Raw genomic sequence first — 18,484 nt, 5'->3', positions numbered from 1 at the left:
ACAGCACTGTTATGAAATCATTTTGTAAAGTGTAACTTAACATATATTTGTTTATACATAGGTGTGTGTTTATATATATGTGTGTGTATACACATATTTTCAAACATTCAACTAACTCAAGGTCTGAATTTTTATCTTTTTTCCTTCCTCCATTTTGTACTCAATATCCTATCAGGATTTTTGAAGTGTTGAGGGTCGAGAAAGTTCACTGAAAAATCCTTGTTTTTCCCCTAACTCTGCAAAGTTGGAATTCTTACATATTTAGTCAACTCAAAATAAAAATATATAGCATGTCTAGTTAATTAAAGGTAATCATATAACGACACAGGGCTTCATTGTAGAAAGCACCCGTTCTCATCAGTTGTTTCCTATCATGGATTCTTAAGGACGGGTTATAATATTAAAATTTCTAGACCATCATTTTTCAAGTAAATAGCTTCCAGAGCTAATGACAACATGGTATCACCCTGAAACTGTAAACAGCAATCCCTCAGTTTGATTAATAAAACAGAATCTCAGATATACCATTTTAATAACGCTTTGTTCTTCAAAGGAGCTTGGGAAATCAGTCACCATCTCTTGAGCCAAAATTTCTACAGCTTTGGATTGCAGGCCGTATTTCTGTACAAATGCTTCACTAGCCAAAACTGCTGCGGCTGCACCATCCGAAACGGGGCTAAGAGGAAGGAAAAGTGATTATTTACAGCCAGCACCACCTCAACCCTAGGATTCCAGACTAAGAGGTCTGTCCGCATGGAGACAGGCCAAGTATGCTTGCTGGTCAGCAGGCCGTCTTCTTTGTGACGTCTACAGTTAAAAATTGCACAGCCTTCTCATCTGAGGACTGAACCTCTAACAAGAACTTAAATGTTGCCAGTCACCACTCTTTGGTCTCTAATTGTCTCTCCCAAAAAGTTCTTATTGCAAATAACTCTGGATTTGCCTTTGCTGATGCATAAAGCATCTTCTGGTCATTTCTAAGGAGTGAGTCCACAAGGTTATTCCTATCCTAGTAGGATAAAGATTCTACTGTAAGCCTATGTAGTTCCAACTTTGCTATTTCCCAAATAACTCTGCCCTGGAATTCTTCTGGAAGCTGAGAAAGTGCATGGTTTGGTTAAGACCCTTGAGATCTCCTCAAAATAAATCAGTCCCCTTAGAGCAAGCCGTGAAGGAGAGTGGCAAACGCAAGAAGCTCTCTCCAAGTTCAGGTGGACTTTCTAAACGGGCAGACCCTCATATTGCTACTGATAAAAACTGACCCCACTTGTTCGCTTTCACCCCAGGCAGTATCTTCAGGACATAGCCTGGTGTAAACTAGATCCTAGGCAAGAGCTATGCAGCAATGATTCAATCTTCTAGGATACAAATACTGTCGAGCAATTTTCAAGATCAAACTACTATCATTCTTACAGTTGTGATTTTTTTTTTCTTGTTTTACTTTTACTCTCAGCTACTACAAGTGAGTAACATTTCCTACAGTAGTATACAACAGAGAAAACAAAATACTCAAAAATAAAACCTTTGGACTGCACTGGCTTCCTAAGTCATTTTAATGATTAAAAACAATTAAAAGAAATAAAGTAGGCAGAGGTCATGAGAGAAAAAAGTAAAACACATAATTACCCAAAAGAAGAGGAAGGCTGTCTCCAGCAAGAGCAGAAAGTAAGTGTACCTTAATGAAGGTAACCCAGAGTGAGGGCTACACTACCAGGAGTACTATGAAAGCCATACCCAGAGAGAGAGCCTAAGGTTCACCCCACAGCAGGGGATGGGGGAAGCCCAGCAGTTCCATCTCTCTATTAAATATTAAAATGTGTTTTTCTTACCAACATTGTAACATAGTCAAAAAATCGAAAACTCTTCGAGATTCCATCACTTCCTCTAAACTATATTCCTTCTGGAACTGGGAATATCTAAACACAAAATAAGTAGTTAGAGAATGTGAGGTAGCAACTGCAACTTAGTTGAGATGTTCTTGACCAGAAGTGAAAAAAGAGAACAAAATACAAATATTCTTTTCACAATCAAAACTCAGACTTTTATGAACAGTTTCAACCTTTAAAAAATAAATCCTTTGAATTTTGAGCTAAAAAAAAAAAAATCCTAACTCTAAAATACCATACCCCACTTCCCCCGCTCCTTGGATAATTAAAAATACTATTCCTTAAAAGCAAAATTAAATGACTTGAAGTTCAGCCAACTTTTGTGGTGATGGTATTATATGAGTACATTAAATGAAAATTAATGAAGCTCTTAAATAAATGTACAAAACCTGTAAGAAATTATTCACATTCCTCAAAGCACATTTCTCTTCTGATCGCTGAAGAGGAAATGTACTAAACCTGTAATAAATTATTCACATTCCTCAAAGCACATTTCTCTTCTGATCGCTGCAGAGGAAATGTACTTTTGTTCCCTTGGGCTCCTCTAACAATATAATCAGGTGGTTTCTGAAACTGCTATGACCAAAACAGCAGCAGCAAGAGACACCAACAGAGGAGTTTCTAAAATCTAACTTCAAGAAGTATGGGAATTAACGAGCTATTCAGACACCTAAAGGATACAACCTGTGTGACTGAGACCTGAGTACTGGCTTCTATAGTTAAAGCACCTTTATAGGTAGATTTTAAAGTTAAGTTAAAGCACCTTTGCTTCTAAAGTTAACTCTGACCATTGCCAACTTTCAAAAAACACCTTATATGTGCCAGATCCTGTGCTAGGTCCTGGGCACAGGGACACAGTCCTGACCCTCAAGGAACTCAGCCTTACTCTGTGGCAAGCAAACACACAAACCTAATAAAATATGACAAATGCCATGATAGAAATGTTATCCAAAGTGCTATGGGAGCACACAGGATGTGTAGCAAACCCAGGAGCCGGATGGGATCTCCTCTACGGGGTTAGAGAAGAGAAAGTGGGAGAGAAGGAATACCTGGTAGAAGGAACAGTACATGCAAAGCCTCTTGAGATGAAACAGTTCCTAGAAGAAGGGCATAAAGTTTGGGAGGGAGTGGGACCCAAGACAAAGAAGATGGGGCAGGAGAAATGAGCAGGGATCACATCATGAAAGGCCATTTTACGGTGTTTATATTTTATACTGAAGACAACAGAGAACTACTAACGGATACTAAGTTGAGGAGTGACATGACAGATTTGCATTTCAGCAAGAAGGTTGCGATTTGGAAAAGAGATGGTAAAAAGGCATTACCAGAAGTGAGTAAACCAATTCAGGGGTTGTGGCAATTAATGCAAGAAACGTTAAGGGCCTAAAGAAGGGACTTGGAAGGGAAAGATGGAGTGAAGGGATGATTTCAAGTGACAGTAAGAAGAAAGAATCACTAGAACTTCACCCCCAACTGCATATGAAGCATAAGGAAGAGGGCAGAGTCAAGGATAACCAGACATATGTGGATGTCATCCAGCAAGATGGATAACACTGGAGGAAAAACAGGGCTAAGGGGAAATTACATATTCTATACAGATGTGTTGCCCTTGTGGAACATGAGGTGCTTGTGGGACATCTAAGTGCAGACGACCAGGAGGAAGTCATCAACACAGGTTTGAAGGCTCAAGTGGTATGGGCTATCCCTAGCCCCATACTACTGACCACGGATTCTCATTGCCTTTAAGTATTCTTATACTTTGTGGGGAAACACTTAAGAATAGTTTCACGATTCGTCCTTCTTAGACATATGACTGCTCATATGACTTACAAATATGACAGGTCACCAGACCCAGAAATCTTTCTTCACTAGCCAAACAAAACCTAGTGCAAGAACTTAGCATCTGAAATTTGTTAGCCAAACCGTAGGCGGCTACTCTTGGCTGTTTCAGATTTTAAATGATGAAACTGACATCCAGAAATAACACTTGCCTATTGAGCACAATTGAGAGCTTGTAATATGCCGAAAACTCCGCGGGGGCAGGGAACTCGTCAGTCTTGTTCACTTACACATAGTAGGCTGCTGAATACTTATTTGTTGAATGAATGAAATGCCTTAAGAAGGATGCTAAAATGAGTAGATAAATGACTGCCTGGTGAGACAGGGGGTTAAACGGAGGAAGACTTGGAAGCTTTGATTCTCTGAGGAATGTCCAGGGCTGTTCTTTGGAGCCTCAAAGCCAGGAAATGCAATGCTGTAAATTCCTCAGCATGCTCCAATAGTTCCTTGCTAGTTCTAAGAAATTACAGAGATTTTTAGTGGTTCTCCAAGTCCTGAGAACAAAGAAACCAGCTCCAGACTATCTTAAATGCTTAAGACTGCTCAGCCTAACTCTACTATTCTGTAACAGCAAAGTTTTATTGAGCATACACTATGTTCCAAGTACCCTGCCAGATACTAAGAATATAAAGAGGAGACATAATCTGTGCTCTGAAGTAGTTTATCATCATAATCATCAGAGGAGAAAGACTCAGAAATAACTAAGTGTGATCCAGTGAAATGTGTTACAAAAGAGGTAGGCAGAGTGCAAGGGAGCTGATGAGAAAAGATAATTATACCCAAGAAGCTTTAAGAAGGTGTTAAGAGAGGTAACGATACGTGGAGTGGGGCTTGATGGGTAAGATGATGTTTATCAAACAGAAGAAGGGCAGAAGGCTATCCTAAAATAGGAGAACTAATAGCATAAGTAAAAACACAGAAGCAACTAGCATATAGCTCACCTGGGCAAAACCAAGTAAACTGGTGAGGCTAGAGATGGGGAACACCCAGGGAAGTGGCAGGAAATGAGACCGGCAAAGTAGAATGGGGCCAAATTATAGTGGGCCTGTTACTTCATACTAAGGAGTCTGAATTTTATTGTATAAGCAATGGGAGTTCACTACAGCTTTCACAGTACAAATACCTTAGATCTACGGAACAGAACTAGATATTATTTTCTAACTAGTTGTGTCAAAAAAACCCAAACCAGTCCTAAAAGCTAGCAAGCAGCCATCTAAGGTGCAGCAATTGGTCTCAACCCACCTGGAGCAAGGAAGAACACCAAAGACACAAGGTAATTATGAGCTTAAGCGACAGAAGGGATCACATAAACAAGAGACTACATCAGCCTGAGAGCAGAAGGACTAGATGGTGCCCGGCCACAACTGATGACTGCCCTGACAGGGAACACAACAGAGAACCCCTGAGGAAGCAGAACAGCAGCGGGATGCAGACCCCAAATTCTCGTAAAAAGACCAGACTTAATGGTCAGACTGGGACGAGAAGGACCCCGGAGGCCAGGGTCCCCAGACCTTCTGTTAGCCCAAGACAGGAACCATTCCCAAAGCCAACTCTTCAGACAGGGATTGGACTGGAATAGGAGAGAGAGTGGAGGCAAGAACTGTGCTATCTCATTAGAGGGAGAGCAATTAGGCGTGTATAGCAAGGTGTATGTAAATTTCTGTATGAGAGACTGACCTGATTTGTAAACTTTCACTTTAAGCACAATAAAAATTAATTTAAAAAAAACCCCAAACCTATTGCCATCAAGTTGATCCTGACTCATAGCAACCCTATAGGACAGACCAGAACTGCCCTGTAGTTTCCAAGGAGTGGCTGGTGGATTCGAACTGCCACCCTTTTGATTAGGAGTGAGCTCTTAACCTCTGTGCTACCAGGGCTCCATATTAGGCGTGTACTGAACTCAATTTAAAATCAGGAGAATGAGGAGAACTAGTGGCAGCAGAAACATTAGGAACACGCAGTAATGATCCATTTGTGGTATAAAATGTTCCTTGTCATAGTTTTATGTTTTGCAATGTGGCAAAATTTGTTTACTGGTTCAGAAACAATTCACTGAGCACCTAGTATGTCCATGAGTAGGAATCGACTCGTTTTGGTTTTTTTATTATGTTCCAGGCTCTGTGCTAAGCATTAAAAGCACATAAATATAAGAGATGGCTTTTGCCCTGAGGGAGTTTATAATCTAGTAGGAAGAAAAATATAAACAAGTTATTTTGCCACTACCTAGAATGATCTTGAACAAGTTACTTTCTGTAAGTCTCATTTTCCTCATCTAGAAAATAAGGATAATAATACCTACCTTATAGGGTCCTTGAGGGAATTAAATAAAAATGTACATAAAAGTATCTAGCATTGTGGCACACAGCTGACACTCAATAAACCTCGCTAATATTATTTTATGCTATTATTATTTTATTCTGGTACTGCGTCTGTAGTGCATCTAGTTATGTGGCATAAGCTCAACTCCTAATGGACCAATTTTCTTCAGTAACGATTAAGTACATTCTACGGGCCAGGCATTATGCTAGGTACCAGGGATACAAAGATTAACAATCTGTAATATATTTAATGTGATCTTACTTCAGATTGTTTGTAGGACATAAATAACCATATTGCTCTACTTACTCACTTTCTACTTGAGTAAGAGTTAATGACAGAAATAATTAAAATTTATCCTGGTTATTATATGCATTTTACAAACTTTTAAATTGATCAAAAGAAAGGTTTTAAGGAATGGTTTCACATGGTGACTGGTTCCTTTCAATTAAAAGTTTTACAATAATTTTTTGTTCACTAGAGTTGCAATGTATGATAATTACATCTTTTAATACCAGTCATTTGCATCCTTTTAAAAGAGTCATTAAGCTTAAGTGTCATTCTAAATATGAATAGGTCAAGAACTAAAACTGAAAAGTAGTCAAAAGTTTACTTGGACACAAAGATTTTATTTTACAAGGAAAAAAAATTCCAGTTATTATCTACAAGGTCTTACATTTGCTTTCCAGTTATAAGGTTTCATATTTCACAGCAGGATGACCCAGATTTTCATTATTTCATGTCTCTGAAATACTTACGGGTTATTAACTGAATGCTTATGATTTTTCCACCCAATTTTTGCAAACTGTTCAATTTTTGTCCCTGTAGAGAAAGCAAACATCTATTAGTGGGTTAATGTTTTTCTGCTACTTACTAATAAATGCTGCAATGGTACTCAGTGTCCTGCTAAATAATACCACACTTTCCTCTGCACAGATATCAGTATTGAAGATGTCAACACATAAATATTTCTCTAAAATTAAACTTGGCTTTATCTAATGAACTGAATCAACTAATCAGCACAACAGATGACAATAGTTCAAAATGTATAAGGTCCAATTTCAAAACCAAAAAATATAGCCTGGGTCCATACTGGTTATAAGGCAGGAAACACTGCCAGTAACTCTTCAAGGAGTGTATGCCAAAACATCCCAATACCCCTGGGCTCAGTGGGTTTTACAAGTCTCACCCTCCAGAGCATGGTAAGTATCTCATCTTCTCCCTTTCCTTCTGAAAAGGCAGTCTTTAGAAAAGTCACATCCTGATAAGAAATATGTATGCTTTTTAAATTCCTTAACAGAAAAAGTTAACAATAATGTCAGAAAAACAAAAGCAAGCACACTAATGAAGTGAAACTTGCAAAAAAAAAAAATTTTTTTTTTTTACTATTTTTAATTCTATTATGAAAACATTCTGTATCTCACTTTGAAGTGTGGCGTCTGGGGTCTTAAATGCTAACAAGCGGCCATCTAAGATGCATCAATTGGTCTCAACCCACCTGGATCAATGGAGAATGAAGAGCACCAAGGTCACACGATAACTATGAGCCCAAGAGACAGAAAGGGCCACATGAACCAGAGACTTACATCATCCTGAGACCAGAAGAACTAGTTGGTGCCCGGCCACAACCGATGACTGCCCTGACAGGGAGCACAACAGAGAACCCCTGAGGGAGCAGGAGATCAGTGGGATGCAGACCCCAAATTCTCATAAAAAGACCGGACTTATTGGTCTGACTGAGACTAGAGGAATCCCGACGGTTATGGTCCCCAAACCTTCTGTTGGCACAGGACAGGAACCATTCCTGAAGACAACTCATCAGACATGGAAGGGAGTGGACAGTGGGTAGGAGAGAGATGCTGATGAAGAGTGAGCTATTTGTATCAGGTGGACACTTGAGACTGTTGGCATCTCCTGTCTGGAGGGGGGATGGGAGGGTAGAGAGGGTTGGAAGCTAGCAAAATTGTCACGAAAGGAGAGACTGGACGGGCTGACTCATTAGGGGGAGAGAAAGTGGGAGTATGGAGTAAGGTGTATATAAACTTATATGTGACAGACTGACTTGATTTGTAAACGTTCACTTGAAGCTCAATAAAAATTAAAAAAAAAAAAAGACAAAAACCATTAAAAAGGCTTTGAATTCTCATTTGGAATTAGAAGGCCAAGAAAGGGAAAAAATCCACTGCTTGGAGCTGATAATGTTATGTCAATGGTGGCACCAAAAAAAAAAACCAAACCCACTGCCATTGAGTCCATTCCGACTCCTAGCGACCCTATAGGACAGAGCAGAACTGCCCCATAGGGCTTCCAAGGAGCACCTGGGGGATTTGAACTGCGACCTTTTAGTTAGCAGCCATAGCTCTTAACCACTATGCCACCAGGGTTTCCAATGGTGGCACAGTAAATAGAAAGTTCACATTTCTGTTTTATCTCTATCTTCTCTGTCAATGAGGAGGATCTTCAGAGCAGAGTGATAGACATATAACTGAGCAAATCTTATCCCAATTCGCATGAAAAGGAAGAAGATAAATTCTACACTTATAACAATAAGAGTAGTGATCAACAGGAGGCTAAAAACGGTTCCAGTAAGAATGAGCCTAGTCAGAGTAACATCTTTTTTGATTGGATTGACTCTTAGATCAAAGCAAACATAGTATCTGGATATCAGAACAGTCTTTTGGACAAGATAAGGAAATAGTGTCTAGTATGGGTTTTTGTTTCTTTGTCTGCTTGTTTGATATTACTCAAAAAATGAGGGTTCTTCTGTCAAATACGTTTAGATAATACTGAGTTAAACAGGTTTCTTTACTGCAAGACATTCAGAGCCTTTACTACATCATGTGCGCTATGACTCTCCAAAAACTACAAAGCATTCCCCAACTTATCTGACTCACTTCCAGAACAAACTATGAGATTAATGTCCCATGGAACACTCACTGGGAAACAAGAGGCACTGCTTCATGCATCAACGTAGAGAAAGAGAGAAAGGTCTCTAGTTCTAAGCTTCTAACCTCAGCCATGTTCTGGTTAATATTTCTACCAATAACTGGATTAGAAAATTGAAGGCACTCTCACCAAACCTGAAGTGGGAGTGACTACTATAATGCTGGATCAAATAAGATTCAGTAAGGTGTACCCGTGGGATGAATCAGTACAATTAATTAAATGCCCATTTCTATTCTTGGATCCCCAAAACAACCTAGGAAAAGTAGCAACAACTGTAAGAAAGATTTTGAGATACTGTTCTATTATAAGCTCAATGTAGTTACAGTGTGATGTGACTACCAGAGAAGGTTACCTATGATCACAGTACAGCAATTAATATAGTGATAGATCATGAAACAGGTCTAATGAGAAATAGTTAAAGGGGAAATTAAGCACTGAGTCAGGCTGGCTTCAGATATGTGAAGCGCTACAAGGCAAAAGAAGCTTGTTCTGTGAGTCTCAAAAGACAGAAGACAATGGGTAGAAACTATAAGGAAATATATTTGAGTTCAACATGAAAAAGAACACAGCAACAACTAGAATCATTCGAAAACGGAATGAGTGGACTCAGTAGGTGGCAAGTTCCTTGTAACAGGAAGTGCAAATACTGTATTATCACCTATAAGAATATTTACTAGCAACCCAAGCATGGATTGAGGCTGCTAAACTAAATAAAAACACCTAGCATAACAGATATTCAATAAATGTTGGTGTCTTTTCTTCCTTCTTTCTTACCATGGGATCCAATTAATCCATAAAAATAGTATCCCCTCAAAAAATATTCTGCTAGTTACTTAACAGATTAAGACTAGGCACCGATAAAGGGCTTATTGACTGCTGACTCTGAACTGCCAATTAAGATTTCTGGCTGTTAAACCCTGGCGGCGTAGTAGTTAAGAGCTATGGCTGCGAACCAAAAGGTCGGCAGTTTGACTCTACCAGGAGCTCCTTGGAAACTCTAGAGGGCAGTTCTACTCTCTCCTATAAGATCGCTATGAGTCGGAATAGACTTGACAGCAGTGGGTTTGTTTGGGCTGTTAAAAGGATATGGCTAAAAAAAAAAAAAAGATATGGCTAGCATAAATTTTATTAAGACTTCAATCTCCTTAAATCAAATTTTGAAGCCACAAAAATCTGCTGATTCTATCAACATTCTTATGTATTCATTTCTAATGCACATTTGTAAGCAATTTCAAATGATAACTTAAAATTCTACAACTCCATTTAAAAATCTATTGAATAAATAATAGCATTTCAATTAAAATCTAGACTAGAAAAAGATCTAACTATTCTAAGTAAAACTTGAGAAAAGATACACACTGAAAATCACATCAGTCACAGGGCTTCTGGATAGCAGAGGACAATGGAGACTGCCTAAATCTGCAACTCACACATCCTCAAAAACAACACAGAAAAATAAAAAAAACTGCACAAAACCATACCCTCAGCAAATGCAGAAATCAGAAAATGCCAAAACTTCAAATTATCTGTAAGTTAATAAGGGGGGGTGGGAATCACAAAGCCCTAGCCAGCAATTACTCCTGGTCCCCTGCAAGCTTTTGGGGAAGCAAGGACAGTCTGAAGAAAAACTGATTAGAAGAAAGAAGGGGACAGTTAGTAGTTGACCTAAGCAAAAAAACCCAAACCAAACCCAGTGCCATCGAGTCGATTCCGACTCATAACAACCCGATAGGACAGGGTAGAACTGTCCCATAGAGTTTCCAAGGAGCACCTGGTGGATTCAAACTGCCAACCCTTTGGTTAGCAGCCGTAGCACTTAACCACTACACCACCAGGGTTTCCGCCAGTTGACCTAAGACTGCTCTAAAACTACCACTAGGAAGAGAGAGAACCCTTGCCCATATATGAAAATGTTTTAAAAATATTCCTATACATAAAGTATGACTACAAAGAGGGGATCAATAACTATAGGAGATCTGAGATGGCAACCTTTGAAAAGCATAGCTTCTAGGAGAGAAAAAGGGGAAAAGGAAGGGAGAAGCATCCTTTGGAAACTGGATGGTGAAGGGAAAAAGAAAGAAACAGGGAAAACTTGGGGGTCTGGCAAGACAAAAAAAAGAGTTAAAAAATCACACCCTATCTTTCAAAAAAATTTAAAAATCTACTACAGAAACGAGACTTTAACTACACTGACAGAAAAGGGCACCATCAAACTAGGAATCTTGTGAACCACTCCAAATCTACAAACACTCAAATCATAATACAATAAAACTAGAAACCATTCATAAAAATTAAAAGTTCACCTGGAAATTAAAAAAAAAAAATCCACAAAACAACTCTTGCGTAAATGGGGAAATACAAACAGAAATTACAGAACTTCTGAAAAAAAAAAGTTAGTGAAAACACTCCATATTAGATTCAACATGATACATTTAAAGCAGTAATCATGAAAAATAGCACTAAATACTCATCAATAAAAATGAAAAGAATTTTATGGAATATTATTTAGCAATAAAAAGGAATGAGGTACTGATACGTGCTACAACATGGATGAACCTTGAAAACATTATGCCAAGTTGTGGTGCGATTAACTACTTTTGTGTGTGACCTTTCTAGCCAGGATCTTGTAACTCCCACCCAGGTGATTGGGTGGGACTGTGTGGTAAGGTAATTGTGGCCTGCCAAAGGGATTGGTCAGTTTTGCCTTAAAGGGAGCCAATTCCAGAGCAGAGAGGAGGATGCTACCACCACCAAGGAATAACAGCCAGGAAGGGAGAAGGAGTCCTTTGGACCTGGGATCCCTGTGCTGAGAAGCCCCTGGAAGCAGGAGACCAAGAGAGAGAGAGAACAAGCAGTAACCCTGAAGATGGTGAGAAGCAGCAGCAGGAGAGACCCAGCAACAGAGACCCAGCAGCAGCAGAAAATATGGTGAGCTTCTCGGCCCACAAAGAGAAAAACCTGAGTGCCTTTGGGCAGAGCCTAAGGGCCAGGGAGAGGTGTGCCTGCAAGCACGGCTGGGAAGGGGCTGCCCTGATGGAAGAACTGTACCTTGAGTGTTCCTGAGCCTGAATTATAACTGTTACTTCCCTAATAAACACCATGATTGTGAGTATAGTCTTTGAGTTCTATGTGGCCATTGCAATGAATTACTGAACCCAGCAGACAAACAGTTTAAACATAAGAGAAATAGAGAATATTATCAAGCAACTATCGCACAATAAAAGAGCCAGGCCCATATGGTTACACAGGGGAATTCTACTAAACCTAGAAAGATCAGGTAGTACTAATGCTTCAGAAATTGCTCCAAAGCGTTAGGAATGAAGAAAAACATCCTAATTATTTTTATGAAGCAGTATAAAATTAACACCTAAACTTGATACAGAACAAAAAAAGGAAAATTACAAGCTACTGTCACTTATAAATACCAATTTAAAAGTACTAAACAAAATAATAGCAACAGAACCTAGTTCCACATTAAAAAATCATGACCAAGTGGCATTTATTCCAGGAATACAAAGTTTATTCAACATTAAGGAATCCACTAATAAAATACTCAGTATTAGCAGAGCTAAGTGGGGCAGTGTGATCATCTCCACAGATGCTGGGAAAGTCTTTGACAAAACGTAATGCTCACTTCCTGATTAAAATGAAAACACTCAAGAAAATAGGAACTAATGGAAACTTTCTTAACACAGTAAAATAGATATATCTTTGTCCTGAAGGGAGCCCTGGTGGTGCGGTGGTTAAAACACTCGACTCCTAACCGGAAGGCTGGTGGTTCAAACCCACCAAGACCTCCGCAGGAGAAAGATGTGGCAGCCTGCTTCTGTAAAGATTTACAGCTTTAGAAACTCTATGCGGCAGTTCTACTCTGTTCTGTAGGGTCGCTATGAGTCAGAATCAACTCGACACAGTGGATTTGTCCTGAAGCCAGCATCTTACTTAATGGGAAACATTAAGATCAGGAGCAGAACAAGGATGTCTGCTATCTCCACTACCACTGAATATTATATTAGCCAAAGCAATTAGATGGAATGATTCGAAGCATTATAATTAGTAAAACTATCTCTTTTTGCAGATAACATAATGTAGTAGCATATCTGCAAATTCCTATTTCATAAAATGAACCAAACGATAATGCAGTGAGATATCAGGTCATAAAATTAATATACAGAATCAATAGCTTTCATATACACAAACAATAACCAATTAAAAGATATAACAGAGAAAAATAGCAGCAAGGAAGACTGAATATATTTAGGAATAAACTTTTCTAAAAAATGAAAAATCTATACATGAGGAAAACTTTGAAACACTTCTAAAAGACATAAAGGTAGAATTGAACATTTTTAGCTCAAGTCATGCTAAAAGGGAAATACACAGTCTTAAATACAAGAAAGGCTGAAAATCACAGTGTTAGCCACTCATCTCAAGAAGTTAGAAAAGTAAAAGTAGAAGGGAGGAAACAAAAAGATAAGCACAAAGTTAATAAGATGGGGGAGGGGGAAGAAGACATAAAAGGAGAGATCAAGCAAGCCAACAATAGGTTCTTTGAAAAACTAATAAAACTGATAAATCCCTGGGAAAAGAGGGAAGGCACAAACAACTAATTACGAGGAATAAAAAAAGGGAATATTAAAGGAGCCTAAGAAGGTGGAGTTTAATCTCTTCCCCACAATTCCTTGATTGTTGGCTGAACTTAGTGACTTACTGCCAAAGAATAAAAAAAAAAAAAAAAATTTTTTTTTTTTCTTTATTAGAGTAAGGGAAAAATAGTAACTCTATCACGGAGAAACCTGGCAAACACTACTTTAGCCAAGTGATGAAGGTTTGCTTCACCTGTGGTGTCATGTGGACATGAGGCACTCCTGATATGATGTGATGAGAAGGGTGCTTTACCTCTGTGATATTCTTTCCAAAACCCCAGTCTAATCACTAGAAAAATATGAGACAAACCCAGCCTGAGGGACATTCTCTTCAAGAATACTCTTCGAGAATTTCAAGGTCATGAAAAAACAAGGAAAGGCTAAGAAACTGTCATAGAGGAGTAGAGACTGGAGGGACATGATAACTACATGTAATGCCGTACCTGGGACTGGGTTCCAGAACAGAAAGGGAACATTAATGGAAAAACTGGTGAAATTCAAATAAAATCTGTTTTAGTTAATAATAATGTATCAGTGCTGGTTTCTTAGTTTTGATAAATGTGCCAACGTTAACAATGGGGGAAACTGTGTGAGGGGTGTATGGAAATTATCTATTTTAATCTTTGCAACTTTTCTATAGATCTAAAATTGTTTCAAAATAAAAAGGTTATTCTTTAAAAACTCAGTATCTAAAAATGGTAAAAAGATATTATAAATAACTTCATTGGAAAGTTTAAATAAAATTGGAAAGTTTAGATAAAACAGTCAAATACCTAGAAAAATATAACATCCTAAAACCAACACAACAGAAAATCTCAATAGTCCCATAATTAATAAAGAAATAAAACTTGTAATTAAAATTTGCCATAAAGAAAACTTCAGATCCAAATAGCTTTACTAGGGAATTTTTCAAATACATAAGGAATAAGTGTTATCAATCTAACACAAACTCTTCCAGAGAATAGAGAGGAAACAAAAGTCTCCCCAAATCCTTTTATGAGAACAACATAATGTCGATACCTAAACCTGACAAGGAAGAAGGACATTATGACAAAGGAAAATTACAGGCCAATCTCATCCATCAACACAGATGCAAAAAAAGTCTTTAATACTTACAAACTAAATACAGTTATATATGACCAAGTTGGGTTTATTCCAATAATACTAGGTTGGTTTAACATTCAAAAAATTGATACACTCCCCACATTAACAGCACAAAAGAGGGAAAAAAATATGATCATCTCAACTGTTGCAGAAAAAGTTTTAGTAACAATCAACGTTCATTCATTACAAAACTCTTAACAAAACAGGGATAAAAGGGAACTTCATAAATCTCATAAAGAGTATCAGCAAACATATTTAGTAATGATACTCTAAAAGTTTTTCTTTGAAATTAGGAACAAGACAACATGTCTAGTATCATCTCCTCTAAATAACATCATATTGGAGGACCTAGACAATTTAAAAGACAGGAAAGAAAGAAAAGATCAAAATGGATGTCAGAAGAGACTCTCAAACTTGCGCTTGAACACAGAGTAGCTAAAGCAAATGGAAGAAATGATGAAGTAAAAGAGCTGAACAGAAGATTTCAAAGGGCAGCTTGAGTAAACAAAGTATTCTAATGACATGCGCAAGACCTGGAGTTAGAAAGCCAAAAGGGAAAAGGATGCTCAGCATTTCTCAAGCTGAATGAACTGATGGAAAAACTCAAGTCTTGAGTTGCAATACCAAAGGATTCTATGGGTAAAATAGTGAATGATGCAAGGAACATCAAAAGAAGATGGAAGTAATACACAGTCACTGTACCAAAAAGAAGTGGTCAATGTTCAACCGTTTCAGGAGGTAGTATATGATCAAGAACTAATGGTTCTGAAGGGGGAAGTTCAAGGTGCACTGAAGGCACTGGCAAAAAACAAGGCTCCAGGAATGACAGAATACCAACTGAGATGCTTCAACAAGTGGATGCAACGCCGGAAGCACTCACTTGTCTATGCTAAGAAATCTGGAAAACAGCTACCTGGTCAACTAACTGGAAGAGATCTGTATTTGTGCCTATTCCAAAGAAAGGTGATCCAACCAAACACAGAAATTATTGAACAGTATCATTAATATCACGCAAGTAAAATTTCGCTGAAGATAATTCAAAAACCGTTGCAGCAGTACATCCACATGGAGCTGCCAGAAATTCAAGCCGGATTCAAAACAGGACATGGAATGAGGGCTATCACTGCTGCTGTTAGCTGGATCTTGACTGAAAGCAGAGAGTACTAGAACAATGTTTATCTATGTTAATTATTGACTATGCAAAGGCATTCAACTATGTGGATCTTAACAAATTATGGATAACAATGCAAAGAATGGAAATTCCAGAACACTTACACATGCTCATGAGGAACCTGTACAAACACCAAGAGGCAGTCGTTTGAATAAAGCAAGGTGGCACTTCATGGCTTAAAAGCAAGAAACGTGTGCGTCAGGGTTCTATCCTTTGACCACACTTATTCAACCTTTAGGCTGAGCAAATAATTCAAGAAGATGGACTGTATAAAGAACGCAACATCAGGATGGGAGGAAGACTCATTAACAACCTTTGATATGCAGATGACATAACCTTGCTTGCTGAAAACTAAGAAGACCTGAAGCACTTGCTGATGAAATCAAAGACTACAGCCTTCTGTATAGATTACACCTCAACATAAAGGAAATAGAAACTCACAACTGGACCAATAAGCAACATCATGAAAAATGGAAAAAATACTGGCGTTGTCAAGGATTTCATCTTACTTGGACCCACGATCAATGCCCATAGAGGGAGCAGTCAAGAAACCAAACACTGTATTTCACTGGGCAAATATGCTGCAAAAAATCTCTTTAAAGTGTTAAAAAGCAAAGATGTCACCTTGAGGACTAAGGTGCACCTGACCCAAGCCATGGTATTTTCAATTGCCTCATATGCAGGTAAAAGCTGGACAATGAATAAGGAAGACCAAAGAAGAATCAATGCCTTTCAATTATGGTGCTGGCAAAGAATATTGTATATATCATGGACTGCCAGAAGAATGAACAAATCTATCTTGAAAGAAGTACAGCCAGAACACACTTAGAAGCAAGGATGAGGAGACTTCATCTCATATACTTTGGACATATTATCAGGAGGAACCAATTCCTGCAGAAGGACATCATGCTTGGTAAAGTAGAGTGTCAGCGAAAAAGAGAAAAACCCTCAACAAGATGGAATGACACAGTGGCTGCAACAATGGGTTCAAATATAGCAATGATTGTGAGGCCGGTACGGGACCAGGCAGTGTTTCACTCCACTATACATACAGTCGCTATGAGTCAGATCCGACTCGGTGGCACCTAATAACAAAGACAATTTAAGAAATGAAACAAAAAATAAAATAAAATGCCTAAGGATTGGAAAGGAAGAAATAAAGCTGTCATCATTTGTACACAGTATGATTTGATACATAAAAAACTAAAACCTGTTACAGAGAGGATTTTGGGGTGTTTGTAACATTCTATTTCTGAGCTGCATGGTGGCTCCACAGCTATCAGTTTTGTGAGAATTCACTAAGCTATACATTATGTTTTGTGCATTTTCTCTATATTTGAGTTATATAATAGAACAACAACAAATTTTAGATTAAAAAAAAAAAAGCTGGGCTCAACTCATTAACTTGTTTCACAATTTGCATCAGGTTTTACCCAGTTTGAAAAACTTCGGTCTAGGGTGAGAGATGTGGTAATGGAAGGAATTTGAAAGGAAAAAACAATAGTTTGGAGGTAGAAGTGATAGGACATAGTGAGTGAATGGAGTTGGAAAAGGGAGGGAGAAAGGGCAAAGATGACTCATTTTTCTGCTTTGAGCATCTGAGTAGACGGAAGTACCACTTACTGAGTTGGGAGTAAGTTTGAGACAATGCGAGAACAGAATTAAGAGCTTGCTTTGGAACACGTTTAAGACGCCTGTTAGATATGCAAACAGAAATGCCAAGAAGCCAATTGTATATATACATGTAGAGCACAGAAAAGAGGTGTGGACTAGAGATTCAAGCCTGGGAGTGACCAGCACAGTGGTGGTAATTAAAGCTAAGGGAATGGACAAGCTCACCTAGGGAGAAAGTATAAGGGGAAGGATCTCAGGACCAAATTACCCAAAGTCATCTGTCAGTCCTCTGCTTAAAACTTATTGTACTTAGAACAACATTTAAAGTCCTTACTATAATCTACAAAGCTGAACATGAGCTATTCATCTGACATCATCCTTCTACCCATTTTCTCTCTCACTGCCTAAAATCCAACCGGTCTGGCCATTCGTTAGCCTACAGAGCTCATTCCTCAGTCAGGGCCTTTGTTGTTCTTTCTGCCTCGCTATTCCCCTAGAGGACTTCTCCTACATGGCTGACTCTTCATTATTCAGCTCAAAAGTCACTTCCTTTGAGAGGCCATCACTGACCATCCTAATACCATCCCCCCCCACTGTAATCATATTACTTGTTTTAGTTCCTTCACAGGACTTATAACTGAAATTATTTTATTTCATACATTACTGTCTCTTCTCTGCTAGAAATTTGAGCAAAAACCTCACATCTCATCTGCTTGTTTAGTGCTTGTGACTGAATGCATTAATGGCCCTAATTCTTTTTTCCCTCTTATATGTCTGACTTTACACTTTCCTCACATAAAAGGAGTAGAGTATATTTCCCACACCCTTGACTCTGAATTTCGCCATGTGATTTGCTTTGGTCAACAGAATGAGGCAGAAGTGACAGTCTGTGTGTTCTAAGCCTAAATTTCACACGGCCTTGCATGTTTCAGATTACTGTCTTGTGCTCTGTCATTACC

General features: G+C 38.4%; 1 protein-coding gene across 2 annotated transcripts in view; it reads right to left on the bottom strand.

Moving 5' to 3' along the window:
• The window catches only part of SCP2 (sterol carrier protein 2), a 160,478-nt gene that overhangs the window by 93,989 nt on the left and 48,005 nt on the right, over positions 1–18,484 (bottom strand). For both annotated transcript variants that reach the window (XM_023549587.2, XM_064281981.1), the window contains 3 exons: positions 6,803–6,866; positions 1,830–1,916; positions 526–676 (listed from right to left, as the gene is read on the bottom strand). In XM_023549587.2, coding sequence (XP_023405355.2) covers positions 526–676; positions 1,830–1,916; positions 6,803–6,866 — 302 coding nt within the window. The remainder of the gene's footprint in view (positions 1–525; positions 677–1,829; positions 1,917–6,802; positions 6,867–18,484) is intronic.

Source organism: Loxodonta africana, chromosome 3, assembly GCF_030014295.1.
Source record: "Loxodonta africana isolate mLoxAfr1 chromosome 3, mLoxAfr1.hap2, whole genome shotgun sequence".
In the NCBI taxonomy this organism is placed as follows: Eukaryota; Metazoa; Chordata; class Mammalia; order Proboscidea; family Elephantidae; genus Loxodonta; species Loxodonta africana.
Note: the sequence above shows the minus strand (reverse complement) of the source record. Positions and strands in the feature narration are given on the sequence as shown.